Raw genomic sequence first — 16,571 nt, forward strand, 5'->3', positions numbered from 1 at the left:
TCTCTCCCCATGTGTATGTTAGAGAGAGAGAGAATGGGTGAGAGAGAGAATAGAGCTGGGCGATGACTCATCGAGACCCACTCGCACATCTACAAACACACAAACATCACCATAGTACATCACCATAGTACATCACCATAGCACATCACCATAGCACATCACCATAGCACATCACCATAGCACATCACCATAGTACATCACCATAGTACATCACCATAGTACATCACCATAGTACATCACCATAGTACATCACCATAGCACATCACCATAGTACATCACCATAGTACATCACCATAGTACATCACCATAGCACATCACCATAGCACATCACCATAGCACATCACCATAGCACATCACCATAGTACATCACCATAGCACATCACCATAGCACATCTCCATAGTACATCACCATAGCACATCTCCATAGTACATCACCATAGCACATCACCATAGTACATCACCATAGTACATCACCATAGTACATCTCCATAGTACATCACCATAGTACATCACCATAGTACATCTCCATAGTACATCACCATAGTACATCACCATAGTACATCACCATAGCACATCACCATAGTACATCACCATAGTACATCACCATAGTACATCACCATAGCACATCTCCATAGTGCATCACCATAGTACATCACCATAGTTGTGTCACCATGTGTTTATCACCATAGTGTGTCTGTGTTCCATAGTACATCTGTTTGGCCATAGTCTGCTGCCCCATAGGACATCTGATGTGTTCTGATGTGTTCTCTGTGTTCTCATATTCTGTAGATGGGCTGTTTGCCATCTCTGCTGCCCCAGCAGGAGAGGGTTCATGTGTTCTGCTGTGTTCTCTATATTCTGTAGATGGGCTGTTTGGCCAATGTCTGCTGCCCCAGCAGGAGAGGGTTCTGATGTGTTCTGATGTGTTCTGATGTGTTCTCTATATTCTTTAGATGGGCTGTTTGGCCAGTCTCTGCTGCCCCAGCAGGAGAGGGTTCTGATGTGTTCTGCTGTGTTCTCTATATTCTGTAGATGGGCTGTTTGGCCAATGTCTGCTGCCCCAGCAGGAGAAGGTTCTGATGTGTTCTGATGTGTTCTACTGTGTTCTCTATATTCTGTAGATGGGCTGTTTGGCCAGTCTCTGCTGCCCCAGCAGGAGAGGGTTCTGATGTGTTCTGATGTGTTCTGCTGTGTTCTCTATATTCTGTAGATGGGCTGTTTGGCCAGTCTCTGCTGCCCCAGCAGGAGAGGGTTCTGATGTGTTCTGATGTGTTCTACTGTGTTCTCTATATTCTGTAGATGGGCTGTTTGGACAATGTCTGCTGCCCCAGCAGGAGAGGGTTCTGATGTGTTCTGCTGTGTTCTACTGTGTTCTCTATATCCTGTAGATGGGCTGTTTGGCCAGTCTCTGCTGCCCCAGCAGGAGAGGGTTCTGATGTGTTCTGCTGTGTTCTCTATATTCTGTAGATGGGCTGTTTGGCCAGTCTCTGCTGCCCCAGCAGGAGAGGGTTCTGATGTGTTCTGATGTGTTCTACTGTGTTCTCTATATCCTGTAGATGGGCTGTTTGGCCAGTCTCTGCTGCCCCAGCAGGAGATGGTTCTGATGTGTTCTGATGTGTTCTGTGTTCTCTATATTCTGTAGATGGGCTGTTTGGCCAATGTCTGCTGCCCCAGCAGGAGATGGTTCTGATGTGTTCTGCTGTGTTCTCTATATTCTGTAGATGGGCTGTTTGGCCAGTCTCTGCTGCCCCAGCAGGAGAGGGTTCTGATGTGTTCTGATGTGTTCTGCTGTGTTCTCTATATTCTGTAGATGGGCTGTTTGGCCAATGTCTGCTGCCCCAGCAGGAGAGGGTTCTGATGTGTTCTGATGTGTTCTGCTGTGTTCTCTATATTCTGTAGATGGGCTGTTTGGCCAATGTCTGCTGCCCCAGCAGGAGATGGTTCTGATGTGTTCTGCTGTGTTCTCTATATTCTGTAGATGGGCTGTTTGGCCAGTCTCTGCTGCCCCAGCAGGAGAGGGTTCTGATGTGTTCTGCTGTGTTTGCTGTGTTCTCTATATTCTGTAGATGGGCTGTTTGGCCAGTCTCATGCCCCAGCAGGAATTCTGATGTGTTCTGCTGTGTTATCCATATTCAGATGGGCTGTTTGGCCAATGTCTGCTGCCCCAGCAGGAGAGGGTTCTGATGTGTTCTGATGTGTTCTACTGTGTTCTCTATATTCTGTAGATGGGCTGTTTGGACAATGTCTGCTGCCCCAGCAGGAGAGGGTTCTGATGTGTTCTGCTGTGTTCTACTGTGTTCTCTATATCCTGTAGATGGGCTGTTTGGCCAGTCTCTGCTGCCCCAGCAGGAGAGGGTTCTGATGTGTTCTGCTGTGTTCCCTATATTCTGTAGATGGGCTGTTTGGCCAGTCAGGAGAGGGTTCTGGAGATTCTGATGTGTTCTGATGTGTTCTACTGTGTTCTCTATATCCTGTAGATGGGCTGTTTGGCCAGTCTCTGCTGCCCCAGCAGGAGATGGTTCTGATGTGTTCTACTGTGTTCTCTATATTCTGTAGATGGGCTGTTTGGACAATGTCTGCTGCCCCAGCAGGAGATGGTTCTGATGTGTTCTGCTGTGTTCTCTATATTCTGTAGATGGGCTGTTTGGCCAGTCTCTGCTGCCCCAGCAGGAGTTCTGATGTGTTCTGATGTGTTCTGCTGTGTTCTATATTCTGTAGATGGGCTGTTTGGCCAATTGTCTGCTGCCCCAGCAGGATGAGATGTTCTGATGTGTTCTGCTGTGTTCTCTATATTCTGTAGATGGGCTGTTTGGCCAGTTTCTGCTGCCCCAGCAGGAGATGGTTCTGATGTGTTCTGCTGTGTTCTCTATATTCTGTAGATGGGCTGTTTGGCCAGTCTCTGCTGCCCCAGCAGGAGAGGTTCTGATGTGTTCTGCTGTGTTCTGCTGTGTTCTCTCTGTAGATGGGCTGTTTGGCCAGTCTCTGCTGCCCCAGCAGGAGAGGTCTGTGTGTTCTCAATGTAGGGGCTGTTTGGCCAATGTCTGCTGCCCCAGCAGGAGAGGGTTCTGATGTGTTCTGATGTGTTCTACTGTGTTCTCTATATTCTGTAGATGGGCTGTTTGGCCAAGTCTGCTGCCCCAGCAGGAGAGGGTTCTGATGTGTTCTGACTGTTTCTGGGCTGTTTGGCCAGTCTCTGCTGCCCCAGCAGGAGATGGTGTGTTCTGCTGTGTTCTCTATATTCTGTAGATGGGCTGTTTATATTCTGATGTGTAGTGTTCTCTATATTCTGTAGATGGGCTGGCTGTGGTTCTTGGTTCTCTATATTCTGTCTGGGCTGCCATCATCAGCAGGACTGATGGTTCTGATGTGTTCTACTGTGTTCTCTATTCTGATCAGATACTGTAGATTGGCCAGTCTCTGCTGCCCCAGCAGGAGAGGGTTCTGATGTGTTCTGAGTGTTCTGCTGTGTTCTCTATATTCTGTAGATGGGCTGTTTAGCCAGTCTCTGCAGGGAGAGTCAAATGTGGCTGATGTGTTCTACTGTGTTCTCATATCCTGTAGAGGACTGTTTGGCCAAACTCTGCTGCCCCAGCAGGAGATGGTTCTGATGTGTTCTGATGTGTTCTCTATATTCTGTAGATGGGCTGTTTGGCCAATGTCTGCTGCCCCAGCAGGAGATGGTTCTGTATGAGGTGTCAGTGCCTGTGCTGCACAGACTACAGGAGGTGCTCAAGGAACTGATGATGCAAGGTAATTAAAGTCACACACACATGTACACACACACACACACATAGCCATAAATAGACATATCCATACTCCATGCATACTCACTAACCCATTCCCACAAAGGTTGTTAGGTCCAGAGTGTGGTTGTAAAAGTGAACTGTTACCTTAGTGATGGTGAAGATCATGAACAGATAATCAGGTCTCATCTGCTACCACGGCAACAGGGCTGAGGGCTCTATAAGGTCACACTACTCAAGTTACCAGGTTACATCTATGGCTACTGTGATTGACATCTGTATCGGCCTATGGCTGTGCAGGATTGTCCTGGCAGGATGACATCACCCAGTACGTCATTCGCAAGGAGCTGAGCCATGTTTCACTGACCCGCCCCCTGTCTGGACGTCATGACAACCCCTCCTCAGTGAGTCTCCTGCTCTGTTGACTATAATTAAAAGCAGATCTATAATTACATCTGTTCTATTTGTCTGCCGATTTCCACAGGAAGGTCTGTGACTCAATGGGGGAATTGTTTTGTAATAGCAGCCAGGAAAGGTTATGAGATTAGGAGAGACCTTTAGAAAACCCCAGAACCAGATCTTTGAGTTTAGAGAAGAGATGTTTAAAATCCAGTCCACGAGGAACAGGCCACAGCCTCTGTGTCTCTCTCTTCCACTGGTAGTTGATTGATTGGTTGGTTTTATTTGTCAGTTAAAAACGTATACACACAGTACATGTATTTTTAAACGTGGTCGGAATAGCACAATTCATTCAGATACTTAATTCCATTGTGGTCCCATTGATGAGTGACCTAAGCAGACAGTCAGTCACTGTCACTGAGCGTCTGACAGAGCACAAGGAGACTAAGTCACAGTGGCCCGAAGAGGACTGTGGTCAAATACTCCTGCAGTAGAGGGAAGCCATCCTCAGAGGACTGTGGTCAAATACTCCTGCAGTAGAGGGAAGCCATCCTCAGAGGACTGTGGTCAAATACTCCTGCAGTAGAGGGAAGCCATCCTCAGAGGACTGTGGTCAAATACTCCTGCAGTAGATGGAAGTCATCCTCAGAGGACTGTGGTCAAATACTCCTGCAGTAGAGGGAAGCCATCCTCAGAGGACTGTGGTCAAATACTCCTGCAGTAGAGGGAAGCCATCCTCAGAGGACTGTGGTCAAATACTCCTGCAGTAGAGGGAAGCCATCCTCAGAGGACTGTGGTCAAATACTCCTGCAGTAGAGGGAAGCCATCCTCAGAGGACTGTGGTCAAATACTCCTGCAGTAGAGGGAAGCCATCCTCAGAGGACTGTGGTCAAATACTCCTGCAGTAGAGGGAAGCCATCCTCAGAGGACTGTGGTCAAATACTCCTGCAGTAGAGGGAAGCCATCCTCAGAGGACTGTGGTCAAATACTCCTGCAGTAGAGGGAAGCCATCCTCAGAGGACTGTGGTCAAATACTCCTGCAGTAGAGGGAAGCCATCCTCAGAGGACTGTGGTCAAATACTCCTGCAGTAGAGGAAGATCCTCAGAGGACTGTGGTCAAATACTCCTGCAGTAGAGGAAGCTCCTCAGAGGACTGTGTCAAATACTCCTGCAGTAGAGGGAAGCCATCCTCAGAGGACTGTGGTCAAATACTCCTGCAGTAGAGGGAAGCCATCCTCAGAGGACTGTGGTCAAATACTCCTGCAGTTGAGGGAAGCCATCATCAGAAGACTGTGGTCAAATACTCCTGCAGTAGAGGGAAGCCATCCTCAGAGGACTGTGGTCAAATACTCCTGCAGTAGAGGGAAGCTATCCTCAGAGGACTGTGGTCAAATACTCCTGCAGTAGAGGGAAGCCATTTTTAGACAGGTGCAGGATGACTTGGAAGTTGAGTTCTTGTGAGTGAGGGAAGCTATGTTCCCTATAAGGGTCTGCAGTGCTAATGGGTTGGCCTTATTCTGATATTCTCCATTCATACTGTATTTCTCAGGTCCTCAGAACCTGTGCAGAATGCCCATCTTTCCAAGATGCAGTATCCTCCCAGCTCCAGGACCAAGGCTCAAGGGGACGATCCCAACCCAGACCTGATGCAGAGTTACCTGGACTACATGATCGTGGATCCCCCCAAGGCCTCCCAGTCCCTCCACATGCAAAGTCTGGACCCTTACACCTACCGCCAGGTGGGAATGGACACACACACACACACACACACACACACACACACACACACACACACACACACACACACACACACACACACAGTGTATTTATATCATATGACTCATAGTTATATGGTATCTATCTACTGTATATACATTCATACACACAACTACTATTACCACATACAGTTCATGTGTGTAAGAATGTATATACAGTACATAGATACCATATAACTATGAGTAGTATGGTGTAAATACACTGTAGATAGATACCATATAACTATGAGTAGTATGGTGTAAATACACTGTAGATAGATACCATATAACACCCCACAAGACATGCCACGAGGTCTCTTCACAGTCCAGAACAGACTATGGGAGGTGCACAGAACTACATGGGGCGGCAGGTAGCCTGGTGATTAGAAAGTTGGGCCAGTAACCGAAAGGTTTCTGGGTTGAATCCTAGAGCTGACAAGGTAAAAATCTGTCATTCTGCCCCTGAACAAGGCAGTCAACCCACTGTTCCCCGGTAGGCTGTCATTGTAAATAAGAATTTGTTCTTAACTGACTTGCCTAGTTAAATAAAGGTTACATTTTAATAAATAAAAAAATAAAAAATGCATAGAGCCATGGAACTCTATTCCACATCAGGTAACTGATGCAAACAGTAAAGTTAGATTTTAAAAAACGGTAAAAATCCACCTTATGGAACAGCGGGGACTGTGAAGAGACACACACACAGACACATGCAGACACATATGATAACATAAGCACTATACACACACGTTCACATGGATTTAGTACTGTAGGTAGTTGTAGAGTAGGGGCCAGAGGGCACACAGTGGGAAATCTGTGAATGTTTTGTAATGTTTTTAAATTGTAGAAACTGCCTTCATTCTGCTGGACCCCGGGAAGTTAATGGGGATCCATAATAAATACAGTAGATTGTATCAATTCCTTTTCCCAGAGGGCATCTCTGTGTCTGTTTATGGGTTTATTAAGCAGCAGTTTGGTTACCAAGACGACGAGGAGCGCTCTCTTAACTCTCTGGAGGGTGGTGGTTTCCCCCGCCCTTCTTCTCACGCCGGGGGTAAAGGGTCCCGCCCCCAGGACCGAGACCGCCAGGTGCTCCAGGACCTGGTCTCCCTGTACCTCTCCTCCCCCGCCCAGCCGGCCTCCCGCCACCGTGGGGCAGCAACACCGATCTCTACCTCTCCCTTGTACCAGGACCTGGACTTCCCTCTGGACTACGCAGAGGACTACGTTTTCCAGCAGGACGTGGAGGTCCGCAAGCAGCAGCAGCTGGATCAGACGCAGAGGAAAGCACAGAAGGACTACGGATCGCTGGCTGGATTGGATGGTGAGTGTGAGGCAGTCAGTGTGTGGGGGGGGGGGGGGGGGGGGTTGGGGTGTTGTGTGTGTCACAGGAGGTTGGTGGCACCTTAATTGGGGAGGATGGGCTCGTGGCAATGACTGGAGCGGAATCAATGGAATAGTATCAAAGATGCATCAAATGCATGGTTTCCATGGTTTCCATGTCTGATGCCATTCCATTCACTCTGTTCCAGCCATTATTATGAGCAGTTCTCTCCTCAGCAGCCTCCACTGGGTGTGTGTGTGTGTGTGTGTGTGTGTGTGTGTGTGTGTGTGTGTGTGTGTGTGTGTGTGTGTGTGTGTGTGTGTGTGTGTGTGTGTGTGTGTGTGTGTGTGTGTGTGTGTGTGTGTGTGTGTGTGTGTGTGTGTGTGCCACATGAAAATATATCACATTGGGCCGCCACACCAACCCTGTGCAATTGCTGTAACCACACAACTCCAGGACCCATTCAAAGCTTTAAATAACTCTAGCTTTGCAGGCTTGCAACTCTCTTGTAGTCTAATATTTACTGACAGGGAGCTGTGAAAATAGAACACTGTGCAGACATGCAGCATTCTGCATACAGTGGAATTCACTATTTGATGCAAGACTGATACCCTCTATAAAAATCTGCCATCATTTACAGTCTAAATTTTCTTTTTTTAACCTTTATTTTACTAGGCAAGTCAGTTAAGAACAAATTCTTATTTTCAATGACGGTCTAGGAACAGTGGGTTAACTGCCTGTTCAGGGGCAGAACGACAGATTTGTACCTTGTCAGCTCGGGGATTTGAACTTGCAACCTTTTGATTACGAGTCCAACGCTCTAACCACTAGGCTACCCTGCCAAATTGGAAAATTCTTCAATGGAAAATTCTCTTAACATTAATGAATAACTTAAAATAAATATAACTTAAATATACATTAACCTCTTCAATTAAAATAAATTAACATTAACATCTATAGAATGATATAACAAATAAAATGATAAAATCAGCAGCAGATTTTTGAACTAAGTATGCATACCAACTAGAAAATAAGCAGCTGTAAAAGTAGAAATGGAAAATTAAATGAAAAGGCCTGATGGTGGCGCTAGAGGAAAGGTCAAGAGGTCACCAAATCAATAGGTTTCTTCCACTTGGGGTCTTGATTGTACTCAACAAATTTTATGGCAATCCAGCCATTACTTTTAGATATATCTTGTTCTAAGCCTGTGGGCGTCATGTGTGTCGTGATCAAATATCCATAGCCATGTCCTTTAACAGTTATGGCCCTTGTTCAGCCTTACTCCCCAAGAGCCCAGCGCCAGGCCTTCCTGCTCACAAAGTCACTGATTAAGTCTTTGAACTCCAGCTTTCTAGCTAACTGACTTTCAACGGACAGCATGGCAAGACTGCAAAGCCTGTCCTGGGACATAGTGGACCTCAAATAGTTGTTTATCAGTTTTATCTTACTGAAAGCTCTCGCCACCACAAATATACGTAAAGCAATGCCCACTTCTCCAAAAATGCTTTGCAAGCTGCATCTTACAAATTGCGTTCAGGAGACCAAGGGGACAAGTTAGAGGGGAAAGTAGCAGCATATACAGTGTTCAGGTGTCAGGAGACCAAGAGGGGCAAGTTAGGGGGGAAGTGGCAGCATATACAGTGTTCAGGTGTCAGGAGACCAAGAGGGGACAAGTTAGGGGGGAAGTGGCAGCATATACAGTGTTCAGGTGTCAGGAGACCAAGGGGACAGGTTAGGGAGGAAAGTGTCAGCATATACAGTGTTCAGGTGTCTTAGACCAAGGTTGAAACAGGTCAGGTGTCAGATATACTGTGAAGGTGTCTTACTTCATGTTGAAACTCAGGTGTCAGATCTCTGGAATACTTCATGTTGAAACTCAGGTGTCAGATCTCTGGAATACTTCATGTTGAAACTCAGGTGTCAGATCTCTGGAATACTTCATGTTGAAACTCAGGTGTCAGATCTCTGGAATACTTCATGTTGAAACTCAGGTGTAGATCTCTGGAATATGTCGTGATCAGTGGTTGGCACCCAGAAGGGACTTTATCCTCACTAATCTGCCCAACTTTCAGAACAGCAGACAATGATTCAAAGGGTTTTGCAGTGGTGTGGAACCTCGTGTCCAAGTCACTTATGATGTCGTCCATAGCAGTAAAAAAAACACAGTGTTCCGAAACACTGTTGCTGCACTGTCCTGAGCTGTGTCCTCTTGAGAGGTCTCATCATGGAACCTCTTCCTCTGGCGGCTGTGTTTCTTGCTAAATTGAGGTGCAACATCCATTTGCGTAGCAATCAGTGTTGCCTCAGACAGGAGAGACTCTCATCCATCTCTAAGAGCCGGCGTCTCTTTCTTTAAGGCTCTGATATTGGCTGCCTTTTGTTTCAAGTGAGATTTTTCCTGACTGGAGAATCACATTCCCGTCCTCAATGCATTTCAGTACCTGCAATTATGCCAACTGACATGTCATTCAACACAATGCTGCTCACTTCCTTCTGTTGGGAGTAGGGCTGGTTCAGGGAGATGGGGATGGGGAGACAGGGCTGGTTCAGGGAGATGGGGATGGGGAGACAGGGCTGGTTCAGGGAGATGGGGATGGGGAGACAGGGCTGGTTCAGGGGGATGGGGAGACAGGGCTGGTTCAGGGGGATGATGGGGAGACAGGGCTGGTTCAGGGGGATGGGGAGACAGGGCTGGTTCAGGGGATGGAGGGGAGACAGGGCTGGTTCAGGGGGATGGGGAGACAGGGCTGGTTCAGGGGGTGGGGAGGGGAGACAGGGCTGGTTCAGGGGGGTGGGGATGGGGAGACAGGGCTGGTTCAGGGAGATGGGGATGGGGAGACAGGGCTGGTTCAGGGGGGGGGCTGGTTCATGGGGATGGGGAGACAGGGCTGGTTCAGGGGGGAGGGGATGGGGAGACAGGGCCGGTTCAGGGAGATGGGGATGGGGAGACAGGCCTGGTTCAGGGGGGAGGGGATGGGGAGACAGGGCTGGTTCAGGGGGGTGGGGATGGGGAGACAGGGCTGGTTCAGGGGGATGGGGATGGGGATGGAGAGACAGGGCTGGTTCAGGGGGATGGGGATGGGGATGGGGAGACAGGGCTGGTGAGTCTGAAGCTGTATCTGTTGGGCCTGGCACCAGGCAGGGACAGGGACAAGTGGTTTAGTATGAACAGTTTGCTAAAAGTTTGCTGCATTGATTAAATGTGGGCTAATAAAGGAGCTAAATGTAAACAGTGTAAACATTAAGTAACTAATGTTAGGGGAGCGAAAGTAGCGTATTTCACTACAGACAACGCTGACAGGTTCATTTCCACCAGTCACGGACGACACCCACCTTCCTTTGTGAAACATCGGGTGACATACTGTCGCCCTTTTTTCTCTCCTGTCCTTTTTGTTTTTGGAAGCCAGATTTTTCTTTAGGAAACTGAGACATGATGCTCCACCGGCACTCGTCACTCACAATTCATTGCTAGCAAGTACCTATCGCGCTTGGTTTCAAATCAAATCAAATTGTATTATTTTATGCGAATAGTCTGGGTAGCCATTAGACTAGATGTTCAGAGTCTTATGGCTTGGAGGTAGAAGCTGTTTAGAAGCCTCTTGGTCCTAGACTTGGTACTCAGGTAACTCTTGCCGTGTGGTAGCAGAGAGAACAGTCTATGACTAGGATGACTGGAGTCTTTGACCATTTTTAGGGCCTTCCTCTGACACCGCCTGGTATAGAGGTCCTGGATGGCAGGAATCTTGGCCCCAGTGATGTAATGGGTCGTTCGCACTACCCTCTGTAGTGCCTTGTGAATTTTGACCTGTCTAAAGGGGGCAGGATCAAACCATTTCGTGTAAATAGAGGGGGGGTTGGGCAATACAGAGACTCTCTGGATGTTTACTTTTTGCCAAAAACAAGAAAAGAAAAATAAACTGTTAGTTTATTAGTACATTGTAAATAGAATATTATATTTATGATGACAGGTTAATCATTTAATATAGAATGCTTTTTACCTAATGTTGTAATATTTTTTTAGGGCCCCTGTTAGTCACAGGCCATTAGAATCATCCTAACCCCCCCCCCCCCCATACGGCTCCCCTGAATGCCTATAGTCTGGCCTGCCTGTACTTTTTTCATCACCTGCCTGTTGACCTCTCACCTCTAACTCTGTATGACCCTGTCTGTTTGTTCAGATGACTCCCTGCAGAAAGTGTCTCTGCTCCTGGACCACTATGGCATCGATATGAAGGACTTAACCCCTCCACAGCTGGCCAACCTGCCTGCAGCACTGAAACAGCTGCAGATGGAGAGTGCTACTGACTTGGGCACCGACACAGCAGGTCTGTCAGAGCGCAGGCATGCAGCTGAACCCTGTCAAAGCACTACACTACGGGTCAAAGGTTTTCGAACACCTACCCATTCAAGGGTTTTTCTTTATTTTTACTATTTTCTACATTGTAGAATAATAGTGAAGGCATCAACATGATGAAATAACACATGTGGAATCATGTAGTAACAAAAAAAAGTGTTAAACAAAACAAAATATATTTTATATTTGAGATTCTTCAAATAGTCACCCTTTGCCTTGATGACAGATTTGTACACTCTTGGAATTCTCTCAACCAGCTTCACCTGGAATCCTTTTCCAACAGTCTTGAAGGAGTTCCCACATATATTGAACACTTGTTGGCTACTTTTCCTTCACTCTGAGGTCCGACTCATCCCAAACCATCTCAATTTGGTTGAGGTCGGGGATGTTCGATGCCAGGTCATCTGATGCAAAGTGTGTCAGGTCATTGTCCTGTTGAAAAACAAATGATAGTCCCACCAGATGGGATCAAATCAAATGTTATTGGTCACATACACATGGTTAACAGATGGTAATGCGAGTGTAGCAAAATGCTTGTGTTTCTAGTTCTGACAGTGCAGTAATATCTAACAAGAAATCTAACAATTCCCCAACAACTACCTAATACACACAAATCCAAAGGGGTGAATGAGAATATGTACATTTAAATATATGGATGAGCGATGGCCGAGTGGCATAGGCAAGGTGCAATAGGTGGTATAAAATACAGTATATACATATGAGATGATTAATGTAAGATATGTAAACATTATTAAAGTGACATTACTTAAAGTGGCATTGTTTAAAGTGACTAGTGATCCATTTATTCAAGTGGCCAGTGATTGGGTCTCAATGTAGGCAGCAGCCTCTCTGAGTTAGTGATGGCTGTTTAGCAGTCTGATGGCCTTAAGATAGAAGCTGTTTTTCCATCTCTCGGTCCCAGCTTTGATGCACCTGTACTGACCTCGCCTTCTGGATGGTAGCGGTGTAAACAGGCAGTGGCTCAGGTGGTTGTTGTCCTTGATGATCTTTTTGGCCTTCCTGTGACATCGGGTGGTGTAGGTGTCCTGGAGGGCAGGTTGTGCAACGCATCAAATGGCGTATCCCTGCAGAATGCTGTGGTAGCCATGCTGGTTAAAACCTCTTGATGCTATGGGGGCACTATTTCATTTTTGGATAAAAAGACGTGCCCGTTTTAAGCGCAATATTTTGTCACAAAAAGATGCTCGACTATGCATATAATTGGTAGCTTTGGAAAGAAAACACTCTGATGTTTCCAGAACTGCAAAGATATTCTCTGTGCGTGCCCTAGAACGTGAGCTACAGGCAAAACCAAGATGAAACGGCATCCAGGAAATGAGCAGGATTTTTGAGGCTCCGTTTTCCATTGTCTCCTTATATGGCTGTGAATGCGAGAGGAATGAGCCTGCCCTTTCTGTCGTTTCCCCAAGGTGTCTGCAGCATTGTGACGTATTTGTAGGCATATCATTGGAAGATTGACCATAAGAGACCACATTTACCAGGTGTCCGCCCGGTGTCCTGCGCCGAAATTGGTGCGCAAACCTCAGCTGCAAGTATTTTTCCATGGAATTCAGAGAAGAAAGCAGGCTTCCACGAACGATATATCAATGAAGAGATATGTGAAAAAACACCTTGAGGATTGATTCCAAACAACGTTTGCCATGTTTCGGTCGATATTATGGAGTTAATTCGGAAAAAGTTTGACGTTGTTGGTGACTGAATTTTCGGTTCGTTTCGGTAGCCGAATGTGATGTACAAAACGGAGCGATTTCTCCTACACAAAGATTCTTTCAGGAAAAACTGAACATTTGCTATGTAACTGAGAGTCTCCTCATTGAAAACATCCGAAGCTCTTCAAAGGTAAATGATTTTATTTATTTGGTTATCTGGTTTTTGTGAAAATGTTGCGTGCTAAATGCTACTCAAAATGCTAAGCTAGCTTTGCATACTCTTACACAAATTAGTGAATTGCTATGGTTCAAAAGCATATTTTGAAAATCTGAGATGACAGTGTTGTTAAGAAAAGGCTAAGCTTGAGAGCAGGCGCATTATTTTCATTTTATTTGCGATTTTCAGAAATCGTTAACGTTGCGTTATGCTAATGAGCCTGAGGCTTTATTCACGATCCCGGATCCGGGATGGGGAGTATCAAGAGGTGTGTGCCTGGAATTCTAAATAAATCACAGACAGTGTCACCAGAAAACCACCATCACACCTCCTCCTCCATGCTTTATGGTGGGAAATACACATGCGGAGATCCGTTCTCACAAAGACATGGCGGTTGGAACAAAAAAATCTCAAATTTGGACTCCAGACCAAAGGACCGATTTCCACCTGTCTAATGTTCATTGCTCGTGTTTCTTGGCCCAAGTCTATTCTTATTGGTGTCCTTTAGTAGTGGTTTCTTTGCAGAAATTCGACCATGAAGGGCTTATTCATGCAGTCTCCTCTGAACAGTTGATGTTGAGATGTGTTTGTTACTTGAACTCTGTGAAGAATTTATTTGGGCTGCCATTTCTGAGGCTGGTAACTCTAATGAACTTATCCTCTGCAGCAGAGGTAACTCTAATGAACTTATCCTCTGCAGCAGAGGTAACTCTAATGAACTTGTCTGCAGCTAACTCTAATGTCCTCTGCAGCAGAGGTAACAGCAGAGGTAACTCTAATGAACTTGTCCTCTGCAGCAGAGGTAACTCTAATGAACTTGTCCTCTGCAGCAGAGGTAACTCTAATGAACTTGTCCTCTGCAGCAGAGGTAACTCTAATGAACTTGTCCTCTGCCGCAGAGGTAACTCTAATGAACTTGTCCTCTGCAGCAGAGGTAACTCCTAAGAGGTAACTCTAATGAACTTGTCCTCTGCAGCAGAACTTGTCCTCTGCAGCAGAGGTAACTCTAATGAACTTGTCTCTCTGCCGCAGAGGTAACTCTAATGAACTTGTCCTCTGCCGCAGAGGTAACTCTAATGAACTTGTCCTCTGCCGCAGAGGTAACTCTAATAACTCTAATGAACTTGTCCTCTGCCTCTGCAGAGGTAACTCTAATGAACTTGTCCTCTGCCGCAGAGGTAACTCTAATGAACTTGTCCTCTGCAGCAGAGAGGTAACTCTAATGGTAACTCTAATGAACTTGTCCTCTGCCGCAGAGGTAACTCTAATGAACTTGTCCTCTGCAGCAGAGGTAACTCTAATGAACTTGTCCTCTGCAGCAGAGGTAACTCTAATGAACTTGTCCTCTGCAGCAGAGGTAACTCTAATGAACTTGTCCTCTGCCGCAGAGGTAACTCTAATGAACTTGTCCTCTGCAGCAGAGGTAACTCTAATGAACTTGTCCTCTGCAGCAGAGGTAACTCTAATGAACTTGTCCTCTGCAGCAGAGGTAACTCTAATGAACTTGTCCTCTGCAGCAGAGGTAACTCTAATGAACTTGTCCTCTGCAGCAGAGGTAACTCTAATGAACTTGTCCTCTGCAGCAGAGGTAACTCTAAACTTGAACTTGTCCTCTGCAGCAGAGGTAACTCTAATGAACTTGTCCTCTGCAGCAGAGGTAACTCTAATGAACTTGTCCTCTGCAGCAGCAGAGGTAACTCTAATGAACTTGTCCTCTGCAGCAGAGGTAACTCTAATGAACTTGTCCTCTGCAGCAGAGGTAACTCTAATGAACTTGTCCTCTGCAGCAGAGGTAACTCTAATGAACTTGTCCTCTGCAGCAGAGGTAACTCTAATGAACTTGTCCTCTGCAGCAGAGGTAACTCTAATGAACTTGTCCTCTGCAGCAGAGGTAACTCTAATGAACTTGTCCTCTGCAGCAGAGGTAACTCTAATGAACTTGTCCTCTGCAGCAGAGGTAACTCTGGTCTTCCTTTCCTGTGTTGGTCCTCGTGAGAGCCGTGTTCATCATAGCGCTTGATGGTTTGTGCGACTGCACTTGAAGAGACCTTCAAAGTTCTTGAAATGTTCCATTTTGACTGACCTTCATGTCTTAAAGTAATGATGGACTGTTGTTTCTCTTGGTCTTTTACCAAATATCTGTATAGATAATCTTCTGTATCCCCCCTCCCCCTCCCACACCTTGTCACAACACAACTGATTGGCTCAAATGCATTTAGAAGGAAAGAAATTCCACAAATTAACTTTTAAGAAGGCCCACCTGTTAATTGAAATGAATTCCAGGTGACCTGGAACCTCATGAAGCTGGTTGAGAGAATGCCAAGAATGTGCAAAGCTGTCATCAAGGCAAAGGATGGCTACTTTGAAGAACCTCAAATATAAAATATATTTTCATTTGTTTTAACACTTTTTTTTTTGGTTACTCCATGATTCCATATGTGTTATTTCATCATTTTGATGTCTTCAGTATTATTCTACAATGTAGAAAATAGTAAAAATAAAGAAAAACCTTTGACAGGAAGTGTAATTCACTGGGCCAGCACTTTACAGAAAACACCTTACTGAAATGCTGTCTGAAATCACAGTCTTTTCACCACACAGAAAGACCCTTCCAAGTTGTGGCTTCAAAAGGCAAGACTACTGTATATGTCACTAGTATCATTCATTAAATGAGATGCCGTGATATAATAAAGGAAATCAAGTTGTGAACCACAACACACTGCAGGAATACCTGCAGTATCTTTATACAAAATGGCATGACCCAATAATGAGACTGAAAAATGTGACATTTTGCGGTGGGATTATACTGTGACAATTACAGATACTGAAACAATTATCATCTGTGTGTCAGGTAATGAGAATCTTTATTCTTTGCTTTTCAGACAAATACCGGGTCAGTGCTGCCCCACGTAAGAAGGTACGTTGAGATAAAACAGTAAAACTCTAGAAATTCAATTATTGCTCTTGGTTTATAAGTGTTGTTTATTTAACGATATGAAATGTTTTTTTATACAATGTTAATAGCATTTACAGTAAATGTAGAATGGCAATAATTAGGCTTTCTGGTTGTTGTTGTTGTTGCATCTACCAAACAGTAGGTGGCAGAACTT

General features: G+C 45.7%; 1 protein-coding gene across 1 annotated transcript in view; it reads left to right on the forward strand.

Annotated features, from left to right (window-relative positions):
* The window catches only part of LOC135542947 (receptor-type tyrosine-protein phosphatase-like N), a 46,063-nt gene that overhangs the window by 10,468 nt on the left and 19,024 nt on the right, over positions 1-16,571 (forward strand). Inside the window, exons 3-9 of the mRNA XM_064970075.1 lie at positions 3,640-3,750; positions 4,044-4,147; positions 5,189-5,361; positions 5,692-5,881; positions 6,863-7,220; positions 11,399-11,545; positions 16,344-16,378. Of these exons, the coding sequence (XP_064826147.1) occupies positions 3,640-3,750; positions 4,044-4,147; positions 5,189-5,361; positions 5,692-5,881; positions 6,863-7,220; positions 11,399-11,545; positions 16,344-16,378 (1,118 nt within the window). The remainder of the gene's footprint in view (positions 1-3,639; positions 3,751-4,043; positions 4,148-5,188; positions 5,362-5,691; positions 5,882-6,862; positions 7,221-11,398; positions 11,546-16,343; positions 16,379-16,571) is intronic.

This window comes from Oncorhynchus masou, chromosome 7 (assembly GCF_036934945.1).
Source record: "Oncorhynchus masou masou isolate Uvic2021 chromosome 7, UVic_Omas_1.1, whole genome shotgun sequence".
NCBI lineage: Eukaryota > Metazoa > Chordata > Actinopteri > Salmoniformes > Salmonidae > Oncorhynchus > Oncorhynchus masou.